Source organism: Brassica napus, chromosome A1, assembly GCF_020379485.1.
Source record: "Brassica napus cultivar Da-Ae chromosome A1, Da-Ae, whole genome shotgun sequence".
In the NCBI taxonomy this organism is placed as follows: domain Eukaryota; kingdom Viridiplantae; phylum Streptophyta; class Magnoliopsida; order Brassicales; family Brassicaceae; genus Brassica; species Brassica napus.
In genome coordinates, this window is record NC_063434.1 from 27,314,391 (window position 1) to 27,337,929 (window position 23,539).

General features: G+C 36.4%; 6 protein-coding genes across 9 annotated transcripts; 4 read left to right on the plus strand and 2 right to left on the minus strand.

Moving 5' to 3' along the window:
- Positions 1-1,641: 1,641 nt before the first annotated feature.
- Positions 1,642-7,770, minus strand: LOC106377488 (ABC transporter C family member 6-like). Its single transcript, XM_013817734.3, has 7 exons — positions 5,182-7,770; positions 4,571-4,657; positions 3,868-4,482; positions 3,628-3,792; positions 2,904-3,198; positions 1,995-2,819; positions 1,642-1,913 (listed from the first exon to the last, which is right to left on the minus strand). Exons 1-7 carry the CDS (start codon positions 7,552-7,554, stop codon positions 1,795-1,797), a joined length of 4,479 nt encoding a protein of 1,492 aa, XP_013673188.2. The 5' UTR covers positions 7,555-7,770; the 3' UTR covers positions 1,642-1,794.
- Positions 7,771-8,092: 322 nt separating this feature from the next.
- On the minus strand, positions 8,093-9,383 carry LOC106374124 (30S ribosomal protein S10, chloroplastic-like). The gene is made up of 4 exons (XM_022692068.2): positions 9,005-9,383; positions 8,869-8,907; positions 8,377-8,711; positions 8,093-8,244 (listed from the first exon to the last, which is right to left on the minus strand). Exons 1-3 carry the CDS (start codon positions 9,203-9,205, stop codon positions 8,400-8,402), a joined length of 552 nt encoding a protein of 183 aa, XP_022547789.1. The 5' UTR covers positions 9,206-9,383; the 3' UTR covers positions 8,093-8,244; positions 8,377-8,399.
- Positions 9,384-12,121: 2,738 nt separating this feature from the next.
- Positions 12,122-12,918, plus strand: BNAA01G30280D. The gene has a single exon (XM_013814982.3). It carries the CDS (start codon positions 12,197-12,199, stop codon positions 12,803-12,805), a length of 609 nt encoding a protein of 202 aa, XP_013670436.1. The 5' UTR covers positions 12,122-12,196; the 3' UTR covers positions 12,806-12,918.
- A 1,236-nt stretch (positions 12,919-14,154) lies between these two features.
- LOC106375084 (putative nuclease HARBI1) lies at positions 14,155-19,072 on the plus strand. 4 transcript variants are annotated; one of them, XM_013814979.3, is made up of 6 exons: positions 14,158-14,513; positions 14,930-15,126; positions 15,224-15,340; positions 15,429-15,483; positions 16,632-16,943; positions 17,490-19,072. In XM_013814979.3, exon 6 carries the CDS (start codon positions 17,496-17,498, stop codon positions 18,774-18,776), a length of 1,281 nt encoding a protein of 426 aa, XP_013670433.2. In that variant the 5' UTR covers positions 14,158-14,513; positions 14,930-15,126; positions 15,224-15,340; positions 15,429-15,483; positions 16,632-16,943; positions 17,490-17,495; the 3' UTR covers positions 18,777-19,072. The 4 variants fall into 4 exon arrangements, with proteins under 4 accessions (XP_048604126.1, XP_013670433.2, XP_048604152.1 ...); XM_048748169.1 differs by having other exon boundaries at positions 14,155-14,513; positions 15,224-15,483; XM_048748210.1 differs by lacking the exon at positions 17,490-19,072 and having other exon boundaries at positions 14,216-14,513; positions 16,632-16,904.
- LOC106374122 (glutathione S-transferase T3-like) lies at positions 15,779-16,543 on the plus strand. The gene has a single exon (XM_013814214.1). It carries the CDS (start codon positions 15,779-15,781, stop codon positions 16,541-16,543), a length of 765 nt encoding a protein of 254 aa, XP_013669668.1.
- A 2,317-nt stretch (positions 19,073-21,389) lies between the features above and the next one.
- LOC106375083 (auxin-responsive protein SAUR72) lies at positions 21,390-23,102 on the plus strand. The gene has a single exon (XM_013814978.3). The coding sequence runs from the start codon at positions 22,469-22,471 to the stop codon at positions 22,868-22,870; it is 402 nt and encodes a 133-aa protein (XP_013670432.1). The 5' UTR covers positions 21,390-22,468; the 3' UTR covers positions 22,871-23,102.
- Positions 23,103-23,539: the final 437 nt, after the last annotated feature.

A 23,539-nucleotide genomic window follows, 5' to 3' on the forward strand; every position in this document is an offset into this window, starting at 1 on the left:
TATTTAATAAATCTTACCAAAAACATAAATCTAGATATAGTAAATTTTACATGTCACAATTAGATTTATGCCATGTCATATTTCTTTTAAGCCATGTCTATCATTTTTTTTGTGAAAGTTAATGTAGTGATGACACATATACAAATTACTTCTCAAATATAGTCTTGGAGATATACATATATATCTTAAAAAATATTCGTGACTTTATTACTCTCACTACACATAGTCCGACAACTAAAATTATCATAACTTTGGGATTCAGATTTTTTGGTAAATGAAAGAATAAGGATTTTTAACGTTAAAACTCATCAACTAAGTTTGTTTTGGTTAAAAATCCCCAAATTAAGTATTTAACAAAAAAATCTTCAAACTAACTTTATTTAATAAATTAAACTCTATCAGGCCATAATTACCATTGCTACTAGTAAATTTTTAATATATACCCTGTTCGTTTGGTTGCCGCAGGTTTCGGCGGCAGCGGCGGCGGCAGCGTCAATGAAAACAGTTGTTGTTCGTTTCGCAGACGCTGCCGCTGCCGCTGACGCTGCCGCATACTATATCGCGACCGCAGGTTTTATCGGCGTCAGCCGCAGGACGCGGCGTTCAGACGCGGCGTCAGACGCAGCTTCCTGCGTCAACGAAACGAACAAGAGTTGACGCAGAATGTTGACGCTGCCGCTGCCGCCAGTACCAGCGGCAACCAAACGAACAACCCTATAGGGATTTCTACATTAAGTAAACATAGTTGAGGAGTTTTATCACTAAAAGTTCGAAAATAAAAAAAAAATTAAAATTTTATAATATTATTTAAAAATTAATAACTTAAATTTTCAAAATTAGCATTTTTAATTTTTTTGTAAATATATGAGTTTGATGTGTCTTTTAACATCAACATTATATATGTATAAATTAAAAATGTAAATACCCAGAAAATATAATAAAAATTATCTAAAGATTTGTTATTACATTTTTATTAAATAAGATCTAATTTTTATTATATTAGATCTAATTTTTATTATATTTTATTGTTTTTACATTTTTAATCTTTTAGTAATTTTATTACAGTAAACCTTTAGATAATTTTTATTATATTTTCTGGGTTTTTACATATATAATATTGATGTTAAAAACACATCAAACTCATATGTTTGCAAAAAAAATTTAAAAATGCTAATTTTAAAAATTTTAAGTTATTAATTTTTAAATAATATTATAAAAGTTTGATTTTTTTTTGTTTTTTAGATTTTTATTTGTAAAACCCCTTAACTATGTTTACTTAATGTAAAAACTCCTAAACTAAAAATCTACTGGTAATAATAATAATTTTGATATGTTAAAGTTTAATTCATTAAATAAAGTTAGTTTAGGACTTTTCCATTAAATACTTAGTTTGAGGGTTTTTATTCAAAATAAATTTAGTTGAGGGTTTTCACGTTAAAAATCCAAGAATAAAAGAAGATTGGGCTGCAAGTAAAGTAGTAAGTCTCTGTTTTGGTCAGTCAACGGCTATTCTTCTTCATTTCTTTGTCTCACGCTATCATCTCGTAAATATCAATATAACCTATGCTTTTTATGATAATATAACATTATTAATTTATGGCCAGTGATTAAAGATACCACCACCACCAAGTTCACAATCTAATCATTTTACCGGCTCAAGATAGAAGATAGAGCCATGTATATTCATAGCCATGTGAAAGTCCAACATTGGTTTAAAATTTTCAGTACATGTTTGGATATAAACTTGTTTAGCTTTAACATTTGTCCCATTATTAGGGAATCTTTTGATTCTAACTAACAGCTGCTGCTGAATTTGGATTCCGAACTCGTTGTATACTCTGCCACAAGCTTTGAGAACGAAGAAGACTTGTCTTCAAGCAATCTCGCCGGTGAATCATGTTCCTTGATAAGCCCTGCACTTAGGAGACAGAGAAAACATTAATACAAATCTTCATAGTACAAGTGTATGATGATGAATCATGAGAGTTCAGGACCTTGGTCTAGGAGCAAGACCATATCGCTGTCTATAACAGATGATATCCTGTGTGCGATTGTTATCACCGTACAATCCGCAAAGTGTTGCCTCAGAGTCTCCTGTATCAGATTATCAGTCGCAGTATCTACAGAAGCAGTGGCTTCATCAAGAACCAACACTTTGCTACTCTTGAGCAAGACTCTTCCCAGGCACACCAGCTGTCTCTGACCAACACTCCAGTTCTGTCCATTCTCGCTAACAGGAGAATCTAGTTTCAGCTCTTTCTTCCTCACTTCAACCCCGAGCTGACACTTGTCGAGCGCCTCCCAGATTTGGTCATCACTGTATTCCTCAAGAGGGTCCAAGTTGCTACGAACCGTGCCTTCAAACATGGTCGGATCTTGAGGTATGATACTCAGTCTAGAACGCAAGTCATGCAACCCAATGGTCAAGATATCTATCCCATCGATTCTGATCTCTCCGGCCGTTGGCTCCACAATCCTGAAAAGGGTTTGAATCAGAGTGGACTTGCCACATCCTGTTCTTCCAACGATTCCTGTTTTTAAACCTCCAGGGAAAGTACACGTCAGTCCATGCAGGACCATAGGCAAATGCGGTCCATACCGCACCTGGAGATTACTAATGGTAATCTCTCCGTGAGAAGGCCATGACTTCTCAGGCCGAGTTGATTCAATCACCAGAGACGGTTCGCTAGGGATGTCTATGTACTGAAGCATTCTCTCCACGGATATCATTTTGTTCTCGAGCTCACAAAGCGTCCATACCAAGTTTGATTGCAGGTTGTTTAGATTGAGTGCATATGTAATAGCCAATCCTGCAAAGCCTATAAGAAGAGACCAGAGGAAGAAGATTCTCAGTTTGTGAATCTGAAACCAAAACAAAAGAAGTCACTAGTGTAGTGACTTACTTGGATTAACTGTCCCATCAGGAGCAGAAACAACGATAACAAGTGATAGCGCAAATGCGATAGTGGCTAAGAGTTCAAGGCGGAAGCAGAGCCATTCCGTTGCACCAGTTGAATGAAACGTCAGCCGAGAAAGACAATCGCTGAGTTTCATAATGTCACTAAGGAATCTCGGTTCTTGATCAAAGCTTCTGATAGTTGTTACCCCTGAGAGTGTTTCTGAAAAATGATGCACCAAAGGCGATCTGCTTATTCCAGCTAGTCTCGCGAGTTCCCTAGCCGCAGATATGTAATATTGCTGCGTGGATAGATACCATTAAGTAAGTAAGAGTGAGAACCACACAAGAACCTTAGTATGTTTCATATCAGTAAGTAAGAAGCTAAACATTTTAGGACGTTGAGGATAGGCCTGGGCATATAAACCGAGAACCGAAAATCAAACCGGAATTAAACTGAAAAACAAACCCAAAGTTCACAAATAACCACTGGTTCATATTATGAACCGAAAAACAGAAACAAAACCAAATGGATATCCGAAAATTCAAAATGCAATTATATACCTAAAAATATTAATTATTTTTAGTTTTAAAATTACCAAATATTTTTAAGATATTACTTATAAACCAAACTACCTTAAAACGGTTCCATCTCTAGAACCGTTAAAAACCGAAAATCGAAAGAACCAAAAACCAAACGCCCTTGCCTAGTTCAAGATTATGGACAATACCCGGTACCAGGAACTTGCAGCGACGACAGGGATGAAGATGATAAGGACCTGCCAAGCCACATGTATCATCACTCCCATTATCCCCAAAATGTTAATAGCAACAACAGCAACATATGCAAATTGACCCGGTAAACTCAGGTCCACTACACTTTGGTCTGTAGAAGCCTAAAACAAAGATTGAAAACAGACTAATTAGATAAATGAATTTGTTTGGAATATGTTTTTTTTGGAGATACTTACTCTATTCAAGATTCTTCCCATTGGTGTGACATCAAAGAAAGACATGGAAGCACGAAAAACGCGGAGATGCATTTGTGTGAAGAGTTCAGTAGCCATCTTGAAACCAGTCATCGATACCAACAATGTTCTGACGAGTATGCACAAGGAGCTCGCGATGGCTAGAACGACATAGACTAGAATCAACGTAAACCCGCTCACCCAAGGTTCAACATCCTTGGAAACAGGAGTCACCCATGTCATCCAGTAGTTGCTCCCAATGTCTAGAACCTGGAAGAGAATCTGTACCAGCAATATAATAGGAATCACTGCTCCTCCGTATGCTAGTGCCATGTATTTTTTGTATACAATGAACCCAACTTTCCCCTTCTCCCTTTCCTCTTGTTGGACTAGTTGTCCACCTCTTGGCTTACCCGAATCTTTCTCTAGCTTTTCTTCATCCCTGGGTGCTTCTTTTTCTTTGTTTGTAGTTGATTCTGATGAATCACAGCCTTGTTCAGATGTATCAACAGTTGCTAAGGCGTCAGTGTGAGCTCCCACAAGCTCCATGAAGTCTGTTCCTGAATCGAGAATTTCATTGTATCTCCCTGCTTGAGTTATCTTTCCTTCTTTCATAACCTACCAAAAATGATTATTTGATTTCAAAACTATATAGTAAGTAACATGATGTACATGCTAGATAGTAGAGAGCAAACAAGTCACAAACCAGTATAAGATCAGCTTCAGGCAGAAATTCAACTTGATGAGTGACGTATATGACTGTCTTGTCTTTCAGAATCCCCAAAATGACTTCCTGTTACAAAGAACAATAAGCACAATAGGCCCGCAGGTTCGGTTTCTTCGGTTAGTTTGAAATTCGGTTAGTTCCGGTCGAAGTGAACCGGAAAAAATTTGGTATGGTTCGGTTTCAAAATTTTCAACCAAAGTTTTTAATTTTCAATTAAAATTTCGGTTTAAATTGAATAAATTTTGAAAAATTTTGGTTAAATTCGGTTATTTTGGTTCGGATTTCAGTTAGTTCGGTTCAAACTTTTGGTTAAGATTAGTATGGCAGCCAATGGATTATACCATGGCTTGACATTTTTTACTATGGATTATACTATGGACTTTCGGTTCATACTACGGCTTGGCATTTTTTTCTAGAAAATCGAACTAACCGATTATTAAACCGAACTGAAAGCCATATAAAGTTACCGAACTGAACCAAACCTTCTAACCGAACATTTATCTGTTCAGTTCGGATAATAACAGATAAAAGTTCCACAACACACCACAAAAGGTGATGGTAAGAGTGGAAAGAAAGGGAAAACGTATTACCTTGAAGAGATGTGATCCTGTATGAGCGTCTACTGCACTAAAAGGGTCATCAAACAAATAAATATCTGCGTTTTGGTAGAGAGCACGAGCGATTTGTATACGCTGCTTCTGTCCACCGCTTAGATTGATACCCCTTTCCCCAATAACCGTCTGGTCATGGAACGGAAGCAACTCCAAGTCCTTGTTCAAACAACATGCTTCAAGCACTCTCTCGTACCATTCTCTTTCCATTGGCTTACCAAACAGAATATTATCCTCCACCTTGCCGCTTTGGATCCAAGGAGATTGTGCAACGTATGCCTTTCTTCCACAAACCTTAACAGTTCCAGATATTTTGGGGACTTCGCCTAGTATGGATGAGAGTAAGCTTGATTTACCCGAGCCAACGGTACCACAAACAGCCACATTCATCCCTTGAGACACTTCAAAACTCACATCTCTCAGTGTTGGGATTGAGGAAGAGTCATCCCAAGAGAAAGAACCATTTCTAACTTCAAGAGCCATCTCTGAATAAGTAAGTCTCTCCACAACATCATTCCGCAAATCATCCAGACATAGAAAAGATGCAATCCTGCCAAGAGACACCTTAACCTGAACAAACATCGAGATGGTCTCAGGAAGTTTGTAGATTGGACTCTGCAGAATCTGGAAAATCGCAAGGGCCGCCAGTATCTTCCCTGATTCAAGAGGAATCTTGAGCAACACACAAGCGCCAAAAGCTGTTGCGGATATGAAAGAAGGCGCGGTCAACAGAACAGAGCTCATAGCGGCTGAGTTATACACAAACTTCTTGAGCCAGCCTGCTTCGACGTGTCTAAGGTCAAGAATCTTGGAAAGGAACTTCATCTCCCACCCCTGGAGTTTGAGAATCCTCATGTTCAGCAACACCTCCGATGTTTTCTTCATCCTGTTGTCTTTGGACTTCATCAGATTGCTCTGGAACTTATCTTCCAGCTTCGCAAAGGGATAGTTTGCAAGCATAACTAAAATAAAGGCGGGAAAAGCTGCAACTGATCCGAGTCCGAGGCTATTGTACAAGATCCATAACGCCAAACTAACTTGTAGAACAAGTATCCACGGATCATGCATAAACCAAGTGAAAGCATCTAGCCTGTCAGCATCTACCGCCATGAGGTTTATAATCTCGCCACTAGTTTGTCCTTGTCCTTGCTTTGAATGACATGGAAGGGTCAAGCCCTTCTCGTAGATCATTGAGACCAGGACAGCTTTCATCCCAAGTCCAGCTTTGCCTCCCCTGAAGTACCAATGCCTCCGGGTTTGGCATTCCACAAGCTTGGCGACAAAGAAAGTCGTCACTAAAACGTACCCTTGGTGTTTATATTGCCTTTCACCGTTCAGGTACTGAACAAAACTGTCCATGAGATACGGCGCAACGTAGCAAGACATCGTGGAGACAAAAGCAAAGAGAAATGACAAGAGAATGTCTCGCCATACTGAGAGGAAGAGTGCTTTGACAAGCTTAAACGTGGTGATCCTTCTCTCACCATCGTCCCATTCAAGCTTACTCCTGAATACTCGAAAGAGGTTCTCAGCTCTGTCACTGCTGTCAACTTGAGGAACGTCCTTGCTGTCTATGATTTTCTCGTTTCCTAAGGTGACCAAAGGACTCATCCAAGAGAAACTCACGAGGCTTAGAAACCCAGCTTTTGAGAAAGGTGTAGTTACCTCATCATCACAGACTTCATTCTCAATCAATAACGGTTCTTCTAGGAGGTTGTTCCTCTCACCTTCTCCTTGCTTCCACAAGCACGAACAACAGAGAAGCAAGCCAGCGCAAACGCCCACTAAGTCAGACACTACGATGTGAACTGACACCAGTTCTTGCTTCTTGTATAGAACGAAGTCTACCACAAGACGGTAGCAAGAAAGCAAGACATATAGAACCCACCAGACTCTAAGCAAATATGGTAACTTTTGCTCATGAGAATCAGTGTATAGTCCACGAAGGTACATGGAGATGGCACCCCAAGTAAGCGCAGCCAACAGAAGGTCAAAGAGAGTCCACACATTTGAATGCCAGCGAACGCAGCTCAGCAGCGAGAGCACAGAATAAAATACAGATAGCGACACACAGCACATAACAACCAGCTTACTAAACGTTGAAGACATCTTTGTAGACCTTTTAGCCATGAAGTCATCACTGTTCTCACAAGCTACCTTCTTGTTGTATACCCATGAACCAAAAAGAATTAGTAGAAGCACCAGATTCAAGAAAAAGGAGAGCAAAGGTAAGTACATGGGCTGAATGAGAAGAAAATCGAGAGGATTTTCCATCGGAGAATGAGGGAGAGAGTTGACCAAAATGATCCCTCTTTGTGACTGGACGGATGTTTTCATAGGCCACTGACTCATATTCCCAGCACTGAGTCAATAAATAATACTACTTTGGAAGACCAAGACGAGCCACAAATAATATTATATATAGACCCATGACGCTGCAAACACAACCTAACCTTACGCAGAAACTTCCCTGTGATTAATAATACTAACAAAATGAAAACTAACCACTTTTTCTACAAGAAGTGTCAACAGAAACAGAAGACAGTTACAGAAAAATATATGTAGGTTCTTATTGATTGTATGTATGACTATTTATAATTCAATATAACCATATAGCTGTATGCATGATTCTAACATTCTCCAAGGTAAATATACGACGTAGCTGAATATAAATGCATTATGCCAAATTAACATGTTTTGTTTTTCATGTTAATTTGTGGATAAACTTGCAGATTAATCATACTAATGAAGTGGCTTTCAAGATTCCATTTTCCTGATTTTCTATTCATACTTGTATATTTAAATAAGGATTCCACTAAAATACATTGAACTTATTTATAACAGTTGACAGCAAAACAATTAGTAAACACACATACAAAAAAAGGATTCCTTTGAACTTGCTTACTTGCTGATTTGTTCATCATTTAAGAAGAAGAACCATAGAATATTCATTACAGGGGATCTCAAAATACAAGGCTTACAAGTTCTAAGCAGTGTGGTTGATCTGAAACAGCCTGTTCATGAAATGCAAGTGCCCATCACCTGTGACGAAGAAACACTTTGGATCAAGATACTGTGAGGTAGATTATAGCTTGATGAAGATTTTGTATTCAGTTCACTAACTACACACACATTAGTATGAGCTGTTTACAGAACAAGCTTTGTTTTTGTTACCACTGTAAAGTTACGGTTGATCTTCAAAGCTTGACCTCCACATCAACCCCAGCAGGAAGATCCAGCTGCATCAAGGAGTCGATGGTTTGAGCAGTAGGGTAGAGAATATCAATCATCCGCTGGTGAGTCCGGATCTCAAAGTGGAACCTTGCATCCTTGTGAACGTGGGGAGACTTGAGAACACAGTAGATGCACTTCTTGGTCGGCAATGGAACAGGACCCATCGTCTTAGCATTGGTGTTCCTCGCAGAGTCAAGGATCTGCTTGCATGAGTCCTCAATAAGAGGCACCCAGTATGATCTAAGCTTGATCCTAATCTTTTGCTTTGGCGCCATCTGCTTACACAATAAAACAAATCTAACTTAACCAAGAATCTCCAAAGAAAACATAACTCTGGTCGGAAAATTTATCTACTTAATGGCAAACCAAAAAAAGACAACAACTTTGACAGAACTGCATATTCGAACATTCTAGTAGTGAGCTGGAAGATACCTTATCTGCGTCTACACTTATGGAGGAAGAGCTCGGAACCTGAAAGTCACACACAGATACAAAAAAAAAGGAGTAAACTTTACCAGAACAAACACTAAACACACACATAAAGGGACAAGCTTTTATCTTACGTGACATGGTAATGATTCTGCAACACATGTGTTCCCAGCATTGTCTTATGCAAACAAATCGACGAATCCGAGAGGGAGACACAGAAAGGAAAAAGGAGTGTGTACAATGAAAGCAGAGAGAGTTTCTGTCTGATGGGAGAAGACGAAGAGGTTGGATTTGGGAAAGAGGGTGGTAATATGAATGATGTCACAGAAGAAACCGCCATTGAATTCTCAAACCAAGAACCGATCTTTCTTCTTCTTCTTCCTCCTCTCAACCAATGCGGCAGAGGTGGTGTTGGAGATAGCAGAGGTCAAAGTTACGCCAGGGTGGTGTTGGTAAGCCGGTAGTTGTTCGCCGCTGTCGTCAAAGTCACCCCTCGTGGTGGTTTTGAATAATATATACACATGTATTTAGTTCTGTATTTTATAATAAATATATATGTATCTACATTTTTAGTTTAATATAATTTATACTTATTTAATAAATAATTATTGCAAATTTTTTTTACAACTACTTAACGACCGTTAATTTTACTACTAAAAACCGACTACACGTAGCAATAACAAAGTATTCATAAGCGAAATCTAATTTTGCGACTGAACTCTGATAATGTACTGTAGTCCCATTTCAGTCGGTAAATTACAATTCATTTATGACTGATAATTTTTACGACTCGTTGATTTGCGACTACGTGTATTAGTCGTAAATCAGTTGCAAAAGTAAGTTTGCGATTGATTAGCGATTGATATTGTAGAAGATCATGTGAATGACATACTTCTAAATACGATGGAACAAGATCTCAGTTTAAAACAATACACGAAAGGTGTTCTAGATGAGATTACAAACAACATATGGACTAGGCTTCGTTAAATTTTAATTTTTTCTATTTTATTTGATAAATTATAATCTTATTTAAAAATAATAAAATAAAATGTTGGTTATAATAAAAAATAAAACGTATTTCTTGCTAAATTTTGACTGATAAATAAAATATAAATAGAAAGAAATAAGTAATATATTGTAAAAATGAATATGAAATCTTATCTATTAAAAGAGAAGTACCATTTTTATCTACTACAAAATAGTCATACTAGATATCTAGGTCCATATATTCAAATAATTTTTTTATTGTTTACATTAGTTTATTTAATGTATAACATTTCTAAATAATTCTAAGGATATTAATAATAAATCCATTTTTAACTATAAATTTAAATTTTAGTTTTAGGAACAACAAAATATGTTGAGAAAAAATCAAACAAAATCTTTTTAAAATTAATGCACTGATTAATTTCGCAATTAGTAGTATAATATTATTATAAATTAATTTTAATTAAAATTTTATCATAAACAAAATAATTAAATTATATGCTAATTTTATAAATTTTATAGTTATATTCTATATTATATTACAATAGAAGTAATTTACGAATTACATATTAAAATTATGTTTTTTTGTGCAAACATATTAAAATTATGTTGAATTGGTAAACCAATATATTTTGAAAAATAATTTAAGTAAGATAAATAAATAAAATATCATTCACCGTCTAAAGTGACTAAATATCATTCACCTTTTAAAATGATTAATATTCATAAATTATGTAACATTTTTTACAAAAAATAAAGTTGTTAACATATGTTAAATTTTAATATTTAGAACTATATATCATCTATTAAGTTATTTTAAAAATGACAGTAATATATTATCATAAATTATTCTATACAAAATAATATAAAATTTTATATCTATAAATGAAATGTTATGTGCGGATTAAAATCTAGTATATATTTATAACAGTTACAGCTTTTAAAACCAAATTTTCTATAACCATATTTCTAAAAATTAAAGTCTAAAGCGAAAATCCTCACCAAATCGGATAGGTCCATTAGAGCTGTTATGACTTTGTAACGTTAGGAGAGAATAAAAGTTTTTTTTTGTATGATTCCATTGAGTGCATTATGTTTGTTGGTAACATGTGGTGAACGCGTTACGAGCTAAATAATATTTAAGCACAACAAAACGTTAGCCGTGTGTGTGTTCCTTCAAAATGGTTACGCTCATGAATTGATGTTTCTGTTTTAGTTAGAGAAATAGAAGAAGGAGGAATCATAGAGTAGACATTCTGAATCAGATAGAAGATGAGATAAGTAAGCTTGGTGATGATCGTGAGGAAGATATTGTATTATGGAAACATGCTGAAGGAAAATATAGAAACACGTTTTCGACAAGCAAGACATGGGATCAGATTCGAAGCAAGAAGCCTGTTTGTGTATGGCATAAGGCTGTCTGGTTTTCGCAATCCACTCCTAAATATGCTTTCATCATGTGGTTAACTCTGAAGGAGAGATTGCAGACTACTGACAGGATGCAGCAATGGAATGGATCTATAAATACAACCTGCACTCTATGTAATGAAGCGCCGGAGTCATATGCTCACCTCTTCTTTGGATGTCGATATTCTGGGATGGTTTGGAGAAAACTGGTGGAAGGATTGATGTCTGAGGATTTTACTGCGAATTGGAGTGAACTGATAGTTATGGTTTCGAAGTCATGGCTGACACCCATTAAGACTTTCATTCTTCGTTATGCTCTGCAAGCCACAATGCATACAGTTTGGTGGGAGAGGAATGCACGCAGGCATGGGGAGAAGCCTAGAGATGAGACTACATTGATAAAGATTGTGGATAAATTCATAAAACTGAAACTTCTATCACAAAAAGGAAGGGGAGATTACTTTGAGGAAGGTCTAATCACATGGTTTGGTGCACAGCCACACACATGATTTAAATAGATAGTTATATGAAATCTATTGTCTTGTAGGGAAACAAAAGTAGCACACTTGATGTAAAAAAGTTTTTTCTGAATAAAATTTAACATTTATTCAAAAAAAAAAAAAAATTCAACCTTAGTAGTATATCATGGGCCATGTAATGTATAAACTTAGCAATAAGCGCTAATGGGCATCCTACGGCTTAGTGTTCGATGGGCCCATGGGCCACAATCCCATTCATGTGAATGCGAGAGGGAGCCGACCCGAGCCGTGTTTTTGTTGATGACCGTTAAGAGCCAGAGGATAGATCCGTAATTTCGAATACATTTGAAATAAATAAAAAAACTAGCCGTTACTAAAGAAAGAGCCGCTTTATTAATCAAATCAGCATCTTTCCTCTGTACACTACAACTCTTAACGCCTCTCTCTATCTCACTTCCATGGCCTTAGATCAAACCACGAATCCACCAATCATGGAGTCAAAGACGAGACACCCTCTTCACCAAATCGCAGACACGCCGACACACAAGCTTCTCCTGAAACAATGGCTGAAAGAAGAAGAACTCATCCTCAACCGCGTCTCACACAAAGAGTCTCAGATTGACTCCGTGCGACGAGAGATCACTCAGCTCTACATCTTCTTCTTCCTCTTCCACTCCATCTCTCTCCTCCTTCTCTTCCACGCTTCCTCTTCCTCTTCTTTATCAGCCTGTAAGAGATCATGGATCCCTTCTCTTTGTTCCCTTGTCTCTTCTCTCGGACTCATCTGGGCCGTGAGGTACAAGTCTGAAGTTGAGTCGCATCTTGAGAAGTTGCTGGAGAGGGAGAAAGAAGACGCGAAGCTGTTGAGGAAGTGCGTTGAGGAGTTGAAGAAGAAAGGGTTAGAGTTTGATTTGCTCAAGGAAGTGGATGCTCTTCGTAGGGCGAAGAGCTTGAGGGTTGAGTCGAAGGTTGTGAAGAAATGGTCCGCGAGAGATTTCGTGACGCTCTTCTTCTTCTCTGTTTCATGTTTGGTTCTTGCTATGATTAGGCTCATTCTCTGCGATTAGATTCTTCTGTTTTTCTCTTTTGTTATACTTTGCAGTACTATTCAGCAGAAAGTCTCTTGTTTCTGCAAGTTTTAATGTTTTTTTTTAGAGATAATAAAGAGTTAACCTCGTCATTTTGTTTATGCAACACAGTTTTGTTATTTTTCAACTTATTAATGAAGCAAAAAAAAAACATTAAGGAAAAACAAGAAATGTCTTAGAACAAGAGAGAGATTAGATGCAATGAAAAGCTCAAGATTTTTTCATATAACAAAGTTTCATCAGATTATTTATTACACATAGAAATTCCTTTTCCTTATCTTCATCCCCCAGAAGAAGATCAATAAGGATAGGGATGTAAAGGTAATTATGCAGCTTTCCCATTGGAGAAAAATCAGAGAAATTGGGGGTTTAAACTTTAAAGGTTAGAAGAAGATTCATTTTCCTCATATTAATTACATGGGCCCGGCCCATTAAAGCTTAGGCTCGACCAAACTAATAAACAATAGTCTAGTAAATAACTTTCATGGAGTCCCCTTGATGTAAAAGAAAGAGCAGTTTAAATTTTATTTATTTCGGTTTTTGTAAGGTATAAACGGCCGATGGCTATTATTACATTCCTGAATATCCAAACACTTATGAAGACAACACAGAGAAGTGGCTGTCTGGCTGACTTAATGTTCGTGCATTCATGTCCAAAAGTTTATATCGATTTTGTGTTTCAATCATGATTATAGTAGAACAAGTTCCATCAATTTGTAAAAGCTTCAAGCCTTCAACTTCTTTTGCCTTATCTTCATCCGCCACTACTTCAGTGACATTAAGCATTGAGATATGCTCTTCATAACCAAATCTGACTCTCACAGCAAAGGAATTGATGATATACTTATCAAGGTCGTGTCAAGCAAGATCAGTAGCTTAAATAACAATGTGATGCAGATAAGTATTTGAAATATTTCCAAATATCTTGTTATTTATTTTATTAGTTATATTAATATAGAAATTACAAAATAAAAGTAAATATTTAATTTGAGACCAACCTGGAAATTATCATAATCCAAATAAATAACAAGATTTTTGGAAATATTCCAAATACTTATCTGCATCACAATGTTATCCACCCGGTGAGCGTTGAACCTCACCTCTGCTGTTGGAGCTGCAAGCATTAAGTGATAAGGAAATGACATTATTATTTATATAAAACACTCCCAAAGCGTATAAGACGGTGTTCAGTGACATTATCCATTGAGATGTGCTCTTCAATACTTTTCGGAAGCAGAAATGTTCGTACGGACTCATTAGTAATAGAGACTAAGATCAGAATCGTGTATATCAATCTAATCTAGTTGTATTGTAAGTAGCTGAAAAAGTCTTTTTAGTCGACGAAGTAAACGGCGTGTAACGGGCAATTGTGATAGTGGAGAGTATGCCCCATAAGAGCATGTACAACGCGGGTTGTTAGTCAATCCTTAAGTGTAATCCTTAGCTTTTTGTGATTAAATAAACAATAAAAATATCGATTAAGCTAAGGATGAATCCTAAATTAAGGATTAAAAGGACGGAATCCGTAATGCGCTGGCGTTACGTGAGTGGCTGGAGTCACATTTGTTTTTGGTGGGGTGAGTGAAAAAAAAACGCGAAGAAATTCATTTGTTCGACCCAAGGAAAAAAAAAACCAGAGGCGTGACGGAGGCGATAGAGGGGCGAATCGTGATCGTCGTTGTCGAAGGTAAATCCGGCTTCTCTGTCTGTTAATTTTTCTTCTGGGCTTGATGCATGTTCATTTCATCGGTTGAAAGGGTTCGATTGTGGGGTTTAAATAGAATTAGGGTTTGAAATGGGATTGGGGATTTCAATCGAATTAGGGTTTTTGTCTGGGTTTGTAATTTTCTTATTTTCGAGGCGATGTTGTGTTGTTATTGACGCGATTCCAGGTTCTGGATTGAGTAAATGGGATTGGGGATTTTATTCGAATTAGGGGTTTCTTCTGCGTTTGCTAATTTGTTCTTTTAGATAGGATTGTTTGTTGTTCTCGTCGGGAATGAAATCGAAATAGGGTTTTGTTCTGGATTGAAATCGTATAATGGTTTTCTTGTCGGTTCACACTCGATAAAAGGTTTGAGGCTGGATTTGTTTTCGTTGCAGGTACAGAAATGGAGGAAGAACTTCGAGATATGAAAGCACACAAAGCGTACATCAGCATGGTTGATTTCGTTGCAGAAGCGCAACAGGGCATTCCCAAACTGTGCCCCTGTGGCTCAATCACGAAGGAAACCGTTGATGAAGAGGACACTTACGACTACCTCCCTGGGAAAAGATACTTCATCTGCAAAGACTTCGAGGTGTGAACTTTTATTTCTATCTCATTTATTTATATGCGATTCTTGTTCTTCCTTATTTGTTTGTTGTTTGACCAATTTCCACTATTTTGTTTGGCAGAATGACGGACTTCATTTCAGGCAACCATGGGTTACGGGTGTGACAGAAGAGGTTGAGAGGCTGAAACTACGGGTTCACGAGCATGAGAAGCTTCTCAGAGAGTGTGAGGCACTTAAGGTGAGATTCAATTGTCAGTTTCATAATAAAGTTAGTTGTTTGTACTACATTTCTAAACCATTGTTTGGTTTACCTGTTCTCTGTACAGGCACAGGTTGCAATGCTGGTAAAGCGGGTGACAGAACTTGAATTACTGCACTAAGGTTAGTCTAACTGAACTTTATTAGTTACTATATAACTCGCTAGTTACTAGTTTTAGTTGTTTGAATAGAAACGGATAGGACAGGCACCTGTTTAGTTTGAAATCTGTACACTTTGCGTTAATGAACTTGTAGAGTGTGTAGTTATAAATGCTTAGCTTAACGACCATTAAATTTTCTATAGCTGTTGTGATAGGACAGTTTTCTACTTGTATTGAATGTAGAATCCCTTATTTAATCTTACTAGTTTCTAGTAGAGAATCACACAGTTTTATTCATACTCTTTACAAACTCCTAAATGGAAAGCTCTTCTAGTTTTGTTAACCTGTTAACGAGTCAAGGGGCAGTTGACCTTGACTCATTAGAAACTCCGGCGTTTAGTACCCAATCTCCGCAAGAGGCAAGTGTGAAAGAAAGGAGAAAGTGGACTGTCAAGGACGATTTAGTCCTCATTGGGGCTTGGCTCAACACCAGCAAAGATTCAATTGTCATTAACGAACAGAAAGGCGCTGCCTTCTGGAAGAGGATTGTAGAGTATTACAACTCCAGTCCTCTCCTCGTTGGGATGGTGCCTAGAGAACTAGGGCAATGCAAGCAAAGATGGGCCAGGATCAATGATCTGGTCTGTAAGTTTGCTGGCTGCTACGACACGGCCTTGAGGGAACAGAGAAGCGGGCAAAACGACAATGACGTGATGAAGGCTGCGTTGGATATCTTCAACAGTGACCACAACATGAAGTTCAACTTAGAACATGCGTGGAGGGAGCTTAGGCACGATGTGAAATGGTGTTCTACGTATATGGAGAAGGACAAGGATAAGCGCAAGGCAACTCCAGTGCCAGAGCCAGAAGAAAGACCGGTGGGGGTTAAGGCTGCTAAGGCTGCGGGTAAGAGGCACAAAACTGGAAAAGATGAAGAGTTAAGCAAGCTAGAAGGACTTATGGAGCTGAAAAAGCAAATCTCAAAGCAAAGTTTGCTAGAGAGTTTGCTAACCAAACCAGAGCCACTCAATGAGATGGAATTGGCTCTGAAAACGAAACTGTTGTCTGAATTGTTGTCATGAGTGATGGTTTGTTAGTGGTAGTTATGTTTGCATTACAATGTTTGCGTTTTTTCTACTTTACTGACTCATCTCAAATGCTTTGTTTCAGGTGAAGTACAAGACATGTGCCACATGAAGACAAATGATGCTGTTTCAGTCACGGGTGTTTCTTTTTTCCTTGCGCATGTGAACCAATTCAGAGGTTCACGGGTTGTATGTTTAGCTGCGGCTTTCTATTGTTTTTTTATAACCATGTCACGGGTTCTATGTAACTTTTCGTGCCTTTATAAGGCAGTGTGTAATGTTTCATTTCTTGTACTCTAAACTTGAACCACTCCATGTATCAAACGTACGTTTAAGAATTCTCAACATTGTCTTTCGCTTGATAAAGTCTTAAGTCTTCACATATCAAGGCTACAAGGTAATAAGTCTTCTCAACATTGTCTTTCGCTTAATTAAACTCTCCAATCTAATAATATTTTATGCCTAAACTTTGAATGAATTCCAAAAGTGATGTTTACTCCTATTTGCATAAAATTATATTTATGGTTTTTAAGTTTAAATGCTAAACTTTCTGGATTATATTGCCAAATTTAGATTGAAATTTCAAGTTCGATCATTAACATATAAGACCGTATACATACTTGAAAATCAGTAGGTTCCCTTGTTTTAGTCAAAGACCGAGTTTCTCTATATCATCATGAGCTCACTTGCATAACCGTTTTTGTAGTCTAAAATGAAGGAACTGAAATAATTTAACTTTTTGCGAAAACTTTTCCACTTTTTCCTTGGGGATCTATTTATGAGTCTCTGTATTTTGATCTTCCGAATCCTTTATAAATGAAACATAGTACATTATAAATGCGGCTTTAGATTATGTTCATCAAATCATGTTATTATTTCCTCATAATTATAGACATGATCTTCAATATTTTGATTATAATTTTTTTTTTTAAACGAAATATAGCCAAATATGGGAGATGAAGTGGATCGCAGATTAAATGCGGCTTTAGATGAAGCTGTCGATGAATATTTGGAAGATACATACAACGACATCGTAAAGAAGCAAAAAAAGAAAGAGAGAAAACGTGCATATGTCGAAAGAAACCGCGAAGAGGGCCATACCCGTCTATGGAATGACTACTTCAGTGAAAATCCAACATTTCCGCCTCATTTATTCAGACGCCGTTTCCGCATGAACAAGGACGTTTTCATGCGTATTGTCGATCGTCTCTCAGAAAATTATCCTTTCTTCCAACAAAGAAGAGATGTTGTCGGAAGATTAGGTCTATCTCCACTACAAAAGTGTACGGCAGCTCTTCGTATGCTTGCTTATGGCTGTGCGGCTGACGCCGTTGACGAATACCTCAGACTTGGTGAAAGCACGGCACTTTCATGTTTAACGAATTTCACAGAAGGGGTAATTGATTTATTTGGAGAAGAGTATATGCGAAGACCCACTCCAGAGGATCTTCAACGACTGCTCGATATTGGAGAGATTCGCGGCTTCCCGGGAATGATAGGAAGCATCGATTGTATGCATTGGGAGTGGAAAAATTGCCCAACCGCTTGGAAAGGACAGTACACCCGTGGATCAGGAAAGCCAACAATTGTCTTGGAAGCTGTAGCTTCCCAAGATCTTTGGATTTGGCACGCTTTTTTTGGTCCTCCAGGTACCTTAAACGATATTAACGTCCTCGATCGATCTCCTGTTTTTGATGACATTTTACAAGGTCGAGCTCCAAGGGTACAATACCTGGTAAACGGACACCAATATGGTTTGCCTTACTACCTCACAGACGGCATATATCCAAGATGGTCAACATTTATCCAATCTATCTCAAACCCTCAAAGTCCTGAAGCACAGTTATTTGCTAAAGTTCAGGAGTCCACCCGAAAAGATGTGGAGCGTGCTTTCGGAGTATTGCAAGCTCGATTTGCAATAGTTAAAAACCCGGCTATTTTGTGGGACAAGACCCAAATAGGGATGGTTATGCGAACATGTATCATAGTGCACAATATGATAGTGGAAAATGAACGCAATGGATACAGCGGGTGTGATATATCAGAGTTTGAAGAAGGAGAATCGAGTAGAAGTTCAGAGGTGGATATGTCATATACTCGCAGGCCTTCAAATCTCCGAACTATGCTTGAAATACGTACTCAAGTTCGTGACCCACATACGCATGAACAATTGAAATTTGATTTGATCCAAAATATTTGGAACAAGTTTGGTAATGATGAAAATGTTTAATTGTTGTATGTTTCTATTTTCTCTTTCAATAAATAAAAATTTTAAATTTTTTTTTAAAAAAATTTATTAATAATTTTCTAAGGATTCCTTAACGGTAACACCATTGGAACAATATTTGTGATTAGAGTCCTTGACTATTCATAAAAAAAAAAAAATAATAATAAACTAATGTTAAGGACTCCAATGGTGGGTAACACCATTGGAGGTGCTCTAACGTTCTTATTTCGTTAATCTTATTAAATTGCGAAGAAATAGTCACGTTGGTTTGTACGGTATGGCACGTTACGAAGAAAAAGAGGTTGGAGTGGGTAGGTTATCGTGTACGACTGTACCGTACGGATATTTTAATTCAATACGTATTTATATAATCCAAATTAATTACCCCATAACTCCTTTCACGTGACTCCATTCCTCTCTTATTACTGCTACTGTATACTTCTATCTATCAAGTTTTATTCGGTGCTTTTAATTACACGACTAAATGCTTAGTAAGGTTGGCCGCTTATGTGTTTTTTTCTTCTATAAACGAAAAAATCTGATCAAATTGGAATTAGCATCATCACGTAATTAGTTTAACATTCGCAGAAGTAAGTACATGAATAAATATCAAGCGGTGACATACCTTACATACTCCATTAATGATGCAATAGCGCGTACCGCGTTACAGCTAACCAATCAGAGTGAAGCTTCAAGCTGTTGTCGTGTGGAGTAATGCCTTCATAGTCCCTTGTAACCTTTGCGGTTGGAAGAATATTCTCTCCTCTGTGTTTTTTGGAATAAACTAATATAATACGTTTGATTATCTGTCTTACTATTTTCTTAATCACATCCCCTCTCTTGCTGAGCATCGGATGCTTTTTGTTTGCATTTTTTTTTTTTTGTCACAAATTTGTTTGTTTGCATTTTATATTCAATATTTTATATCTATCGTTTGAATATTTATTCATTCATATATAATACTTAATTTTTTTGCTAAATTGTAAATATCATATAAATGAAAAAAAGAGCTTGCAAGCAAGCATCTTAAGTCTGATACATCTTGGCAAAAAAGAATAAAAACAAGATGGATCACCAACTAAACATACTAGATGCTAAGTGACTTTTAAAAGAATCAGATCAACTAAACATATAATACTTAATTGTTAACCAAAATATCAATGAGCAAGTACTACCATCAGAAAATAACATAATAATTGCCTACTTTTTAAGAAAACAGCACGAAATAGTCAGTTTGTGTACATTGGATAGCTTTGAGTTTTATATCGGATAAAGAAAAATCCACTGGATAATTTATTAAATGCTGCATGATTCTAGCTGTATTTTCTAGATTTGGAATATCAGTTTATACTTCTACGGAAAAAGGGTCCCTCAATCGAAACTAAAACCAGTGATCGTATTGAACAAGGAAACTACATGAGGTTTGAGCATTTTCAAATCTTCAAGAAACTGAATCAAATCTAACGCGAAACATGGGAGTTCAACGGAAATTATTGAAGAATGAGTCGTAGAGGAATCAACTACTGAGAGCTTGTTGTAATTTTGTAGACACAGTCTTCACCCTACTTTCTTTGCTTTTATAGTCTCCTTTTCTATTAGAATTTAATCTTTATGTCATCAAGTTGAAACTCTAATTGTGGTAAAACTTAAAAATACGTGGGAATTCAAATTTCTAAACGAAGCATACCAAAGATGCATGGCAGTATCCAGTATATAATATTTATAAAGTTTCTATTGTCTAAGTACCAGACTATTTTAATTTGATTAATCCACATGAAGCATAGTTACAATAAAGTTAGGAGGCTAAAAGGTGTCTAAAGTTGTAACCCCCCAAGTCGAGTAAAAAGGGGACAAACACTTTTGACAAGCAGATAAAATTAGGTCACGTCATATACTTGTCTTTAAAGTTATGATCTTTACAGAATGTAGAATGACCCTATACAGCAATTCTGCTTTTACTTTTTTCTATCTTTAACGTACACACACATGGTGATGGTCTTGGCAATATCCACGCACAAGATTACTATGATAGGCTATATAGTACTGCTAGCTCCACGCGCCAAACTATTTTTAAAACAATATAATATGAGAAATAGATATATGTGAAATTCATAAATTAGCATTCATACTAGATCTGGCCTATATCAATTATGCGAGTCCCATCATAAAACTATAGTTAATTTTGTCAATAATTATATAGGTCTGAGTAAATTGCATAGACGCATGCTTCGTCGAGCGTATTACAAATTTACAAGGTATATGTATATAGATCTATTATCAAAATTTATCGTGTCGTCTATTGTAAAATACAATGTGACTCACTTCTCTACAGTTTGGATCAATCAAGACGTTATTGTATTGTATGTACTCTCTGCATTAGTTATCACAATTATATCCGTGAATGGCTTGTGATTGTGAGAGTGACATATATTGTGTTTACACAATGAAAACGTAGTTTGTTAGTTTTCCATTAGTTATCATTTGAAAATATTAGACTACAGTGGATGATAAGTTATATTTTGAGAAAATAAGTAGTACATTATGGAAACTTTCAAGTAGATGATTTTGTTTTAATTTCAACGATCGTAGGGTCTGAATATGATCAAAAGAAAACAAAATGAATAATGCAGTCGTTTAAGTCGTTGGGGTGAGTATATGTAGACTTATTTGTATAATCTGACTTTCAAACAATTCATAATATTACACAATGGTTCATACGTCACTTGGTCCAAATTCTAGAAGCATTTATGCATTGTAAAGGGGGTCATCACATTTTGTGTTCTAAATTTTCCATTCATAATAATTTGTTATTCACCTTGGTTTCATCATACTACTAAAAAATGTTGAGACGTGACGATATAATTGATTAAATGAATGACGCTACTGCTATGATAATGACAATATACAATGTATTTTACCGACAACTTTAAAAACGAATAAGTAATAGATCAAAAGAATGACAATATACATAATACCATCTTTTTAATAAGATTCTCATCACCATCTATCATCAAGTAAAAGTTGGTTCAGTGAGTTGCTCATATTAATAAAAGACCTAAATCTCTTTCTTTCTTTTTTTGTGTGTGGAAAAAGACCTATACCAACTATATTAATTCTGTATTATTTTGATATCTCCAGTTAACGATAATGCACGATTTTTATTGAAATCTAAATGAAAAAATCTCACAACAATATAGAATCACAGCCATGAAGACATACATAAATCGTTATATATATAAAATAGCTATATAAAATATTTACCAAATTTTTTTAGGATTTGAATTGTTGTATTAACTTAAAGATAGTCGTATATCTTATTTAAAATCAAAAGTTTTATATACAAAACAATAATATCAAGAAATAAGTTCAAATAAACCAAATCCTTTATTTTTATAATCAAAGAATTTTTTGTTTTAATAAAGTGGGTGTATTATTTATATATTCTTTTTAAAAAGTCCTCAAAATTAACGAGTCAAGTGTACCTGGCAAGTACTCCCCTTCCCGTACCTACTTTACTTTTAAGCCAAATTCCCAAAACTACCCTCGCCTCTATATAAAACCTGAAACCTTCCCTCACTTTCAACAAAATCTTCTCATTCATTCATTCATTCATTCTCAATAAAGTCTCATCACTCTACAAAAGACTTCCTCTCTCTCTCTCTCTCTCTCCCTATATCTCAAACCAAAGCTCAAAGATGAAGTATCTGATCCGCCGTCTCTCCCGCGTCGCCGACTCCGCTCATTACAACCTCCTCCGGTCCGATTCACAACGACAGAGCCGCCGTCCCGAATCTTTCCTCCGGTCTTCGATGGCTCGCCGCTCAAAGAAGCATACATCATGTGTTCCCCAAGGTTACGTACCGGTCTACGTAGGAGAGGAGATGGAGAGGTTCGTCGTGAGCGCTGAGCTACTTAACCACCCGGTTTTCATCGGTTTGTTAAACCGGTCTGCTCAGGAGTATGGTTACGAGCAAAAAGGAGTTCTACAAATCCCATGCCACGTTCTTGTCTTCGAGCGCGTCATGGAGTCGCTTCGTCTTGGATTAACCGTGCCAAGTGACCTTCAAGATCTAATCGGCGACGAGACGATTTTTTAGAGGAATCTTTGGAAGTTAGCGAGTAATTGATCTGCTTGTTTTTTTTGTTCAGATACGAAGTATTACAAAGTAATAGTTCGTCTTTGTTGATAATGTACAGAGCTATATATGTATTTCTTTCTCTTTTTGAAGATTTGTTTGTTGCAAATTTTCTTAATTTTTCGCCGGTTTAATAACTGGTTTGACATTCTTGTGAAGATATATATGGAAATTGGTTCGGTTTGGATACGAATCTGGTGTGATTTATTTTTCTTGTACCGATCGAGCAAAGAAAACAAAATAGGGATTTGATGTTTCGCCGATCGAAATTACCAAAAGGGTGAATACGTCAATGCGATATAGTAAGGATTTTTTGGAAAAACAAGTATAGATGAAGTTTATACTCCTTTGATTAAAAGTTCATTAATGAAAAAATGCTTCCCTATAAAAGATATGCAACATAGAACAAAAAATATCATCCATAATTTATAATTTTATAGGTATCTAATCTAGTGTTAAAAAATTATAGTAATATTCGGTTACTTTTTAGCTCTATTTGTATCATTTAAATAAACTATATTTTTCCATATTTTCTTAGTATGGTATAGTGCCGAAAAGCATAGTCTAGTACTATTGAAAAATAATAATTCAATTTCCGAAAAAGTTAAGAAATCATGTGGGTTGATTTGC